The sequence below is a fragment of the Bufo gargarizans genome, chromosome 2 (assembly GCF_014858855.1).
Source record: "Bufo gargarizans isolate SCDJY-AF-19 chromosome 2, ASM1485885v1, whole genome shotgun sequence".
Classification (NCBI taxonomy): domain Eukaryota; kingdom Metazoa; phylum Chordata; class Amphibia; order Anura; family Bufonidae; genus Bufo; species Bufo gargarizans.
In genome coordinates this window covers 715,694,430-715,706,462 of record NC_058081.1, presented here as the reverse complement: position 1 = coordinate 715,706,462, position 12,033 = coordinate 715,694,430, and the positions used below count along the sequence as shown (strand labels likewise).

Genomic DNA, 12,033 nt, shown 5'->3' with positions numbered 1-12,033 from the left:
AGCACATTCCAGGTAATCTATATTAATTCAAATTATGATCCAGTAATTAGCAACTGCAGCATAGTCATACTCAATCATGTGGTGTTGTGGCAGGAATATCCCATATACTCGGCCCATGGTTGTCATATTTTCATGAATGTTTTGTGCTTCCCGACCTTCCAACTATATACAGTAAATTTGGCTCACTGTATCTTTCCATTTCACAAGAGCAGGAAGATCTTTTTGCAGCCAACACGGAGGAAAGAGGGTTTTGGCCCGTGAAGTTAGGTGCATTGTTTTGGAAGGGACATTATTTGAGGAGCTTCTATAGATAAAAAAAAAAAGTTGCTCAGTTGCCCATAGCAACCGATCACATCCCCTTTTCTTTTTCAGAACTGAGGATTGATCTGATTAGTTGCTATGGGCAACTAAGAAAGTTTTCTTATACACCAGTTTGATAAATCTATCTATCTATCTATCCTTTGTTACCATCTCACTACATACATGAATACATATATCCAATAGAAATGACTATGTGACCAGTGAATGCAATGATACAACACACGTGAGGAAATTTATAGCAGTTCCTGGTATTAGTTATTTTATATATTCACCTGTGACATGGAGTTGAACTCTTACAGATTGTGTCCTGAATGCATCTGTATTTCTGTCTCCTGGATAATAATAATTACCACCATCTTCTCCTCTCACAGGGTCTATCCTCAGGGTGCAGCTGTTCTCTCCTGGTACCAGTGAGGTCCGGTCTCTGTATTCTGCCATTACTGAAGATGAGTCCCTGATGTTTAGGATCTCTGGATCTCTCTGTATATACTTATATAAGTACCACACAGTGCGGGACGTCCCTGAGGTATTGGCAGGATGATATGTACAAGGAATCTCCACACAGGAGCCGATCAGAGCAGTGATTGTAGAAGGGAACGTCCACTCCTGACACACAAAACCCAGATAGAAGCCTGGAAACAATCAGCAGGACAAGAGGCTGGAGTCACAGAATCTCATTATATCGGATTATTATGTAATTGTGAGACTACTTACCTTGACAGATGAGGAGAAGATACATCTGCTTCACGGCATTCATTCTGTATTAGATTTCTTGGTGACTAAATTTAGGAACTGTCATATTTAGAATGTGAAAGAGATACAAAAAGTAATTAACACCAGTGCATCCCAGTAAGACAAAGGCAGAATGGGGCAGTAGGAACCTTATAGTAAACTCAGATATCCTATCCTGTACAACATCACCATTTGTATCCTAGCCACAAAGTGATGTTACTGTCATTATATTTATCCCCATTTTTTTTACTTATCAACAAAATAATGAATAAATATACAGTATGTACATAAACGTGTACAATTTAGCCATAAAAGTAGCAAAAGCCACATTTTGTAACTTTTTGAACACAGAATTCTGGAGTGATGGTATGATAAATCAGGCCCCATGTCATTTTTTATTCATATTCCGTTATATCTAGTGATGAGCGAGCATGCTCGGCCAAACTGCTGTTCGGCTCGAGCATCGCTGTGCTCAGCAGATCCGACTACCCGGCTGAATAATTTGGGGGCTCGAATACAATTTAATACAATGGAAGTCAATGGGAGAACCCCAGGCACCCGCTGCTCGGAAAAGAAGAGAGAGTGTCTGGTTCATAAAAAAAAGGTTAGAAATTTATGGAAACCCCATCAGAATTGTTTGGCAACAGCATTAAGAGGATAGCTGGATGCGTCTTAGACTCCTATTATGTACGACGTACAATAGACAACCACACAAAGGCTGTATGCCAAAAGCCACATATTTACAAGCAATCAATCTATCCATGAGACAGATGACAGGCAGCATACCTTACAATGGCAGCCTTGTGCACTGTGAGATATTCCAAACCAGCTCTTATCTGACTGAGAACCAGTAAACCTCAAAGTTATTTTCCATCTGTTGGATTGCTTGGCTGGACCTGCGCACCTAGATTAATATCATTAGGGCGACAAAAAGTTTTCTGATTGTCCTAACTAGGTTCGTACCAAACTTTACGATTTTTGGACCCCGGACCAGAACCCAAACTTTTCAGTAAAGGTTCGGGTTCTGGGTTCGGCGAGTTAATGGCGCTTTTTTAAAGGCTGCAGCCAATCAACAAGCGTTTAACTCTGTGCCCTTAGAAGCCATCACAGCCATGCCTACTAATGGCATGGCTGTGATTGACCAGTGCAGCATGTGACCCAGGCTCTATATAAGCTGAAGTCACATAGTGCTGCACATCACTCTGCTGTTACTAGTGTAGGAAGAGGATGTAGGAAGAGGATGCTGCTGCTGTGAGGAAGAGAATAGGGAAGAATCTTTAATCAGAAGTGCTTGTTAACTCAGCGATCTACATACATTTAGTTGTGTGGGTGCAGTGCACAATCCTTTTAAACTGCCCTGAGCTCAGTGACACAGAAAAATAACTTTTATCCGTCTATTAGTTAGGTGGGCAGCGGCAACCACTTTATGGAAGCTTAGTGCACCGCCATAGCATATGTGCATTTGTGACATTCAAATCCAAGCTTGAAATAGCTGCAATAATAATCTGGGTTTAAAAAAACACCCATTTTTGCCAATACCCTACATCTGGTGCCTTTGCAGCATTTGTCAGTGTAAAACTACAAGCTTGCAATACTTAAATAATTTTCTTTAATAATTTCCAAAGTCTCATATTCCACTAACTTGTGACAAAAAATTTAAACTTCCATGAACTCACTATGCCCATCACAAAATACCTTGGGGTGTCTTCTTTCCAAAATGGGGTCACTTGTGGGGTATTTATACTGCCCTGGCATTTTAGGGGACCTAAAGCGTGAGAAGAAGTCTGGAATTCAAATATCTAAAAATGCCCTCCTAAAAGGTACTCATTGGAATTTGGGCCCCAAAAATTTTAGATAGAATGGCACTCCCACAGTAGATGCACATCTCCAATCTCCCCACATTTTAAACATCTAAATACCTTGTTCTTATAATTTCATAGGTTTGGCAGGGGAGTAATATATACGATGCACGACAAAGAATTGAATAAGCCTATGTGCTGGGTGCTGAGAGGTCTTGTTTGCTACTTGAAATATTTTGCTCCACTCTTCGGAATTTATCTGTTCCACTCTCCCATTCCATTTTCCCATATTAATCTTCACACCATGTTTTTCTCTCATTTTTTTTTTTACAAGATATTATACATATTTGATATTCTCCTCCTACCATTAATCATTTTTTAAATTACCTTGACTGGTGAAGGACGTGAGGTAGCTATTCTTTTCCCCAGCAATACTAAAAATATGGTTTATCATTGGGAGTAGACACATCCGAATCAGCGAAATTCTACCAGACATAGACAGGTGGGAACTAGATTAAATTTGATGTCGTCTTGAGGGTTAGATGATAACTGTATTCCCAAATACTGCAAATTCTCTCCCTCTTTTTTTTTTTTATAATTGTATATTTATTAAAGAGTGAAGAAATGACAAAGCATATCCACAACAGATCTATGCACATTAGTACAAGACATGAGGCATAACATACGAAGCACCAAATTCACAGTAACCTAGGCAGTAATAACATTCAGTAATATTCCACAACTTAAAGAGGAATGTCAATCATTAATATGACAATAAAGTGCACAGATGAAAAAAAATACTGCGTCTATCTTTAATTAGTCCATTATAGGACCACTGAATAACAACAGGACAAGGGTAACGACAAGAACAAAGACACAAAAGAGGGGGGGGGGGGAAGATATCCTAATCTCAGCAGCTCTCTAAGGATGTCTCGTAGCCCAGTAAACGTCCCAGGGATCCCATATGGCATTGAAGAGAGCAATTTTGTCCTGAAACATAGCCGTAGAGTATTCCAGGGTTCGGACTTCCGTCACCCTAGCGTACAAATCAGAAACCCTGGGCGGTTCGGAACTTTTCCAACATCGAGAGATTAGACAACGGGCTGCTGTAAGTATCATTAGTAGCAACTTAAGTGGGTGTTTTTTAACTTGACGAGGTACCACATTGAGCAGGAAGGACATAGGGTCAGGCTGGATCTCCACCGCAAAAATATCACTTAGAAGGGTGCCCACTCCAGTCCAGTAGGGGCGTATCTTGGGACAGTCCTAATAGATATGAGGCAGTGTACCCCTATGTAACCCACACCTCCAGCATACACTCAGAACTACCGGATTCATTCTATGAAGGAGGTCAGGAGTGTGGTACCAATGCATCAAAATTTTATACTGGTTTTCCTGGTGTAGTACCGCCATTGAGGATTTCGCTGCCCTCCTCCATACAAGGCGCCACAGTGTGTCCGGCAGAGTCATCCCCAGGTATTCCTCCCACCGAACCATGTAGGAGTGCCGTTGGACCCGATCAGGAAAGGGGCACAGTAACATGGAATAGATTCCAGAAATCAAACCCTTCGCGTGTACCCCTTCCCTACAAAGGCGTTCAAAGGCAGTCGGGAGGGAGACGGAATTCTCTCCCTCTTTTATAATCTTCAGGCAACCAGGGATAAAGTTCCCGATTGGATCTAACGGTATACAGGCTGATTCATTCCAATTTATGGACAGACCAGCCAGCTTCCCGTAACTCTCGAATGTCGCAATTGATCGAAGCAGGGAGTCATGGGACCCTACAAACAGCATCAGATCGTCCGCATACAAAGATTTTTTTTCCTGGTGCTAACCAAATTTGAAACCCACTATATTCTTATCCTGTCTTATCTGAGCGGCGAGAGGTTCCACTACAATAGCAAAAAGAAGCGGGGATAATGGACACCCCTGTCGTACCCCCCTCTTGATGGTAATTGGTCCAATATCTCTCCATTAATTGAAATTCTTGCTGTTATGTCTGTATACAGAAGCTCAACCCAAGATATAAAGTTATTCACAAAGCCCATTTTCCTTAGAGTGGCTACCATAAAGGGCCACTCTACTGTGTCAAAAGCCTTACTCGCATCCAGTGACACCACTAGTCGTTGACCGGTATTGGCACCTTTTATTTGCATATTTATATAGCATCGTCTGATATTTTCTCATATAGATTTATCTGGCATAAAGCCTATTTGATCACCATGAATTACCATAGATATCACCTCTTTTAATCTACTAGCTAGAATCTTCGCCAAGAGTTTATTATCAGTATTTATTAGGAATATCAGATGATACGAGTCAAGTTTCTTTGGACTTTTCTCTGTTTTCAGGATGAACGTTATCAGCACCTCCCGGGTAGTGTCCCACACTCCCCCGAAACCTCCCACATTTCCAGGAGCCTGTGGGACAGCACCCCACTAAAAGTTTTATAGACCTCGAAAGTTATTCCATCTAAGCCTGGAGACTTGTTCTTCGGTGTGGAACTAAGGGCCTTGTTAATTTCCTCCAAGGAGATACCTGCTTCCAACAGTACTCTCTGTGACTCTGACAACTGTTTCAGTGATATATTCCCCAAGAACCTGTTTATATCCACTATATTTCCATTTCCTTTATTCGAATATATATCCGCAAAATATTCTCTAAAGAGCTGCATTATATCCTCTTGTTCCGAGACTACCTGTCCCTTGTCATTCTCCAAATGAGAAATATAATTATTAGTTCTCTGTTTTTATTAATGATGCAAGCAATTTCCCTGGTATATGTCCCTAGTAATTTTAACGTAGTTAGATTTTTGGTGTTCTACGAACAGATATAGTTCATTATTATAGTTAGTCAAGTTTTCCTCCCACCTTTGTAAATTAATTTCGGTGGGATACTCCACATATTCTTTCTCACTATCTTTAACCACCCGTGCTAGATCCACTATTCTTTTTTCTGATGTTTTCTTCACCATTGTGTTATGTTTCAAGAAAATTCCCCACATGTATGCTTTCCCTGCATCCCATACCATCCTTGTGTCCACTGTGCCCATATTTTTGTCGAAATATTCCAGTATTTCAGTGCAAATCTTTTCATACCTATCCTGCGTAATTGAACTATCTATCTGAATTTTAAACTGACCTTCTCTTGCCCGTGTATCTCCCTTAATACAGACAAAAAGTGGGCAATGATCAGATACTGCTTTGTGTGTATAGTTGATCTTATCAATGAAATGTGCTCCTAAGTTATTACTAAGGGCCATATCAATCCTAGACATAACTTTATGTGATTTAGAGTAGCAAGAGAATCTCCTTTTTCTAGGATTCTGTAATCGCCAAATGTCCAACCACTTAAACTCCTCTGTGATATTTTTCAGTGCAGATTTTATAGTGCCCGATTTTTTTATTGCCAATCCTACATCTATCTAGAGTTTCGTCCATCACCATATTATAGTCCCCAATTACTAATAGTGCTCTATTACTTCTGTTTGTAGCAAAATCATAAACCTTAATTAATACTTCCATTTTAAAAGGAGGAGGGATATAAATGTTGGCGATAATCCAGGGTTTATTTTTCTAATAAACAATCAAGCAACAGGTATCTACCTTCACTATCAACAACTGCACCATTTATTTTAATTTTAATAGCCTTATGTATCAGGATATGCATCCTGGAATAGGATGAGTATAAAGCATTAAATGCATGCTGTATCCACGGCCTATCCATGGTGGTTACAGTATCTTTGGTCAATTGCGTCTCTTGAAGACAAATAGCGGGGAATTTTTTTTTTATAACATTAAATATTGCCATTCGTCTGACCCCCATACCTAGTCCTCTAACATTTAATGAGACGATTTGCATATTTTATCAATCCAGTGTTTATCAAATATGGCATAATATTCAAGAGGGCATGGATATGAGAGAGGAGAGGGAGGGAGGGAGCAAGAGAGAGAGAGAGAGAAGAGAAAAAAAAACAAAGAAAAAAATACAACCCCACACCTTTGACCCTGACTCTCTTCCATAGCGTTAACCCCCCCTCATCCCCAATCCTATCCGTTTAATTAGATAATTTATCCTCGGTCCATGCTTTGCTATCTTCCGGAGAATCAAAAAAACAGACTTTGTCCTGCCATTGAACTCGTAACCTAGCCGGGAACATCATTGAGTAACTCACATTCTTTCTACGCAATTCTTTTTTAATCTCTAAAAAACGGGTTCTCTCTTGCATAGTTTCCTTAGCATAGTCTGGAAATAACATAAATGTAGCCCCATTGCAATCTAGCTTTCCCTTCTTCCTGGCTCTTCGTAAAATTTCATCTCTATCCTTAGCCGACAACAACTTGACTAGAATTGCTCTAGGTCTTGTACCCGGAAAAGGCGGCTTGGAGGGGACTCTGTGCACTCTCTACACAAAGTCCTTTAATGTTGAGACCTCCTGTCCGAATTGCTCTATAAACCAATTCTGGACAAATGTACAAACATCCCCTCCCTCCACTCCCTCCGGAAAGCCCACACATCTAAAATTTATTTCTAATGTCCCTATTCTCCATTTGTAACTTATCCTTATCGTGAATGCTTTTTTCGGCCTCTTTCAGTCTATCCTTACATTTATGCAAGTCTGCCCTAAGCAGACTAACCGACTCTCTGACATTCCCCACTTGGTGAGAGAGGTCCATGATGGATGCATTACAGTCACGGTGGACAGGATACAAGATACACAGAATACCACCAAACAAGTGTCTAGGCCAGAAGCTGGGGATAAAGGTCACCTCCTGACAAATCCCTACCAGCTCTCCCTAGACTTCTATGCCCACGTTCAGACCCTAATGGTGGGAATAACATGTCCCTGTGCCTAGGCTGAAGATTCCCTAAAATCCCAAAGATGGTGAAAGGGGGAAAGAGGCAGCCTGCTCTCTCAGGAGCTGGAGGGGGCAGGCGTCTCTCTAACAGCCTAGACAGACAACCACAAGAAAAACAAAATCAACTTTTCTTGTACTGAGCAGGAACAGCAAATCCTTCCTTCCTTCCTCTGAGCAAGACAGAAGGTATAACCCGCACAGGACACTGGGAGTGGGCGTAATTTAAACTCATACCAACGACCCCACCTAGTGCACCCGAAGGGAGGCGGATACAGCTCAAAAAAAAAATATAAGGCTATACACATGCTGCTAACCTGGCAGACCTCCACACATAACCTGAGCAGGGCATGACAGTACCCCCCCTTCTACGGGTGACCTCCGGACACCCCAGCCCAACTTTATCCGGGTGGGATCTGTGAAAAGCCCTCACCAGTCGGCTGGCACTAACATCCACAGCCGGAACCCACATCCTCTCGTCAGGGCAGTATCCCCTCCAGTGTACCAGATACTAAAGGGAACCCCGAAGAATTCTTGAGTCGAGAACCCTAGAGATCTCGAACTCTAAATTTTCATCAACCAGAACAGGGGAAGGAGGCAATGGCGATGGTTCCACTGGTTTCACATATTTCTTCAGTAAAGACTTGTGGAACACATCATGGATCCTCCAAGTCTGCGGAAGATCCAGACGAAACGCTAATGGATTGACCACCAAAGCTATTTTGTAAGGTCCAGCAAATCTTGGACCCAGTTTCCAAGATGATACTTTCAGTTTAATATTTTTAGTAGATAACCACACCAGATCACCCACACACAGGTCCGGACCAGTCATACGTCTCTTGTCAGCCATTCGCTTATACCTCTCACCCATCTTCTCCAAATTCACTTGGATCCTCCGCCAGATAGTAGACAAAGCAGAAGAAAATCTCTCCTCCTCTGGCATCCTAGAGGAACTAGTCCCAGAAAAGGTACCAAACTGAGGATGAAAACCGTATGCACCAAAAAATGGCAACTTACCCGTGTACTCCTGTCTACGGTTATTCAAAGCAAACTCTGCTAGGGATTAGAATGAGGACCAGTCCTCCTGATTCTCAGCCACAAAGCACCTCAAGTAGGTCTACAGGTTTTGATTAGTACGCTCTGTCTGCCCATTCGACTGCGGATGAAAAGCCGAAGAGAACGAAAGTTGAATGCCAAGCCAAGAGCAGAACGCCCTTCAAAACCTGGAGACAAACTGCGTACCCCTATCAGAAACCACATCCGAAGGAATGCCATGTAATTTCATGATATTATCAACAAAAATCTGAGCAAGAGTCTTGGCATTGGGCAGACTAGCTAACGATACAAAGTGAGCCATTTTACTAAAACGGTCAACAACCACCAAAATTACTGTTTTCCCGGAGGAACTCGGCAGATCCGTAATAAAGTCCATAGACAAGTGCGTCCAAGGACGAGACGGAATAGACAAAGGAAGAAGTGAACCAGAAGGTCAAGTGTGAGCAACCTTTGACCGTGCACAGGTTTCACAAGCTGCTACGTAATCCTCAACACTCTTACGTAACCCGGGCCACCAGAACCTCCGGGACACAAGATCAAAGGTGGACTTACCATCAGGATGTCCAGCAAGGACAGTATCATGATGTTCCTTGAATACCTTGTATCGCAGTCCATCAGGAACAAACAACCTCCCTGGGGGACAAGAACCAGGAGCCCCCTCCTGGGCTCCCAACACCTCTATCTCCAATTTGGGGTACAGAGCGGAGACCACCACCCCATCAGCCAAAATCGGAGCAGGATTCTCTCAATCACATCCCCCAGGAAAACTGCGAGACAACGCATCTGCCTTGACGTTTTTAATCCCCGGGCGAAAAGTAACCACAAAAATGAACCTGGTAAAGAACAGTGACCATCTAGCCTGTCTAGGATTCAGACACTTGGCAGATTGCAGGTAAGCCAAATTCTTATGATCAGTATATACCGTAACAGGATGAGATGCCCCCTCCAACCAGTGATGCCATTCCTCAAAGGCCAATTTGATGGCCAGCAATTCCCTATCTCCTACATCATAATTCCTCTCGGCGACTGAGAGCTTCTTGGAAAAAAAAGCACACGGAACCCATTTGCCAGGTGATTAACCCTGCTACAGCACTGCTCCGAGACACATCGGGCTGCACCAGAATGGGAGCAGACACAAAACATTCCTTAAAAGCCGAAAACGCCTGCAATGCCTCATCCGACCAGACAGAGACATCGACGCCCTTCTTATTCATATCGGTCAGAGGTTTTACAATGATAGAATAGTTTAAGATACATTTTCTATAATAATTAGTAAACCCCAAAAACCGCATCAAAGCTTTCTGATTCTCTGGTCGGTCCCATTCCAGAACCGCCTGGACCTTTTCAGGGTCCATACGAAAACCAGAGTCAGAAAGCAGATATCCCAGAAACGGAAGCTTCTCCACAGAAAACACACATTTCTCCAGTTTGGCATATAATTTATTCTCCGAAAGGATCGACAAAATCTGTCTCACGTGATCCTGATGGGTCTTCAGATCAGGAGAGTAAATTAGAATGTCATCCAAGTAAACTACCACGAACCTCCCCACAAAATGATGGAAAATGTCATTGACGAATCGCTGAAATACCGCTGGCGCGTTAGTTAACCCAAAAGGCATAACCAGATTCTCTAAATGACCCTCGTGCATGTTGAAGGCCGTCTTCCACTCATCCCCTTCCTTGATTCTGATCAGATTGTAGGCCCCTCTTAAATCCAACTTGGAGAACACCTTGGCTCCAACAATTTGATCAAAAAGATCGGAGATCAAACGAAGGGGGATATGGATCACGGACCGTAATACAGTTTAATTCCCGGAAATCCAAACATGGTCTCAGCAATCCATCCTTTTTCTTTACAAAGAATAAACTGTAACCGGAGACTTAGATGGCCTAATATGATGACCTTTTGCCAAACTCTCGGCAATATACTTCCGCATGACCTCTCTATCAGGTTGAGAAAGATTGTAAAGCCGAGACTTTGGCAACTAAGCCCCTGGGATGAGATTAACTGGACAATCATGGTCACGATGAGGGGGCAATTCCTGAGCCCCCCCCTCCGAAAAGACATCCACAAAATCTGAGAGATACTGAGGTAAAGCCGTAGTAGACACACCAGAGGTAGATGTGCCAAGACAATTGTCCGAACAAAATTCACTCCAACCAGTGATCTGTCTTGCTTGCCAATCTATAATTGGGTTATTGTCACGAGGGTGTCAAGAGCCACGTCTGACTCCGTTATACCCGGGGTCAGGAAGTCGCAGCGGGTGGCTGCGCGCTCTATGTCTAAAGATCACGTTGTTTCTTAGTGATTGTTTTCTGTGTTTGCCTTGCAATCCTTTTTGTCTCACTCAGGGATCCGTAGCTTCTCCTCCTCAGTTGTTTCTTGTCTGCCACTCCCAACCTCCTTATATTCTCCTCTCACACTTCTCTAGTTGCCAGTTATAGAGCTTCCTGCCTGGACATCTATACTGACCCACTGGAGCTGTGAATCCTGGTTGTTGTTCCAGAGTGCTTCCCTCCGGATCCCTGTTGGGCTTTTTGTTGTCTCCTGTTGTCGCCCACCTGGGATTATATGTTTAGTCTGTATTGTCTGTCCTCCCCTTGGTGTTTTCCTTTAGAGCTAGTGGTGCGGACTAGTGTTCCCACCGCCCTGTTCACTATCTAGGGCTCATCTTAGGGAAAGCCAGGGTTTTAGGCACGTGATCGGCGTACGGGTGAGGAACCCGTCTAGGGACGTCAGGGCAGCCAGGTGCCAGCCGCAAGGTGAGTCAGGGGTCACCACCTTCTCTCTCACTTGGGCAGGGCCTTCCTCTTTCCCTCCCTCTGTGTCACGTATGTGATAGTCACGCCGATCGTGATATTATAAATGGCCCTTATTTTTTGAGAAAAAAAAAATTATAAAAAAAATTAAAAAAAATTATATTTTTTTTTTCTCTCTACTTAGAATCCAATATGGATCCTATTGCTGCTTTGGCAAAACAGCTTCAAGGCCTGTCTTTGGAGGTGGCAGGATTGAAGGCGTCTGTCCTCCAACAACAGCAGCAAATGCAGCAGACCGCAAGCCCAGCGGTTGCTATGGGTAACCAGGTTGTTACAGAACCCAAGGTTGTTCTTCCTGACAGATTTTCTGGGGGAAGGGACAAATTTGTGACGTTCCGTGAGGCCTGCAAATTATATTTTAAGCTGCGCCCTTACTCCTCAGGTAATGAAGAACAGCGGGTGGGGATTGTTATTTCCCTGCTTCAGGGGGACCCGCAATCCTGGGCGTT

General features: G+C 43.0%; 1 protein-coding gene across 1 annotated transcript in view; it reads right to left on the bottom strand.

Annotated features, from left to right (window-relative positions):
* LOC122929123 (B-cell receptor CD22-like) overlaps window positions 1-12,033 on the bottom strand; it is a 518,995-nt gene that overhangs the window by 357,406 nt on the left and 149,556 nt on the right. The window contains exon 3 of the mRNA XM_044282611.1: window positions 594-953. Within this exon, the coding sequence (XP_044138546.1) occupies window positions 594-953 (360 nt within the window). The remainder of the gene's footprint in view (window positions 1-593; window positions 954-12,033) is intronic.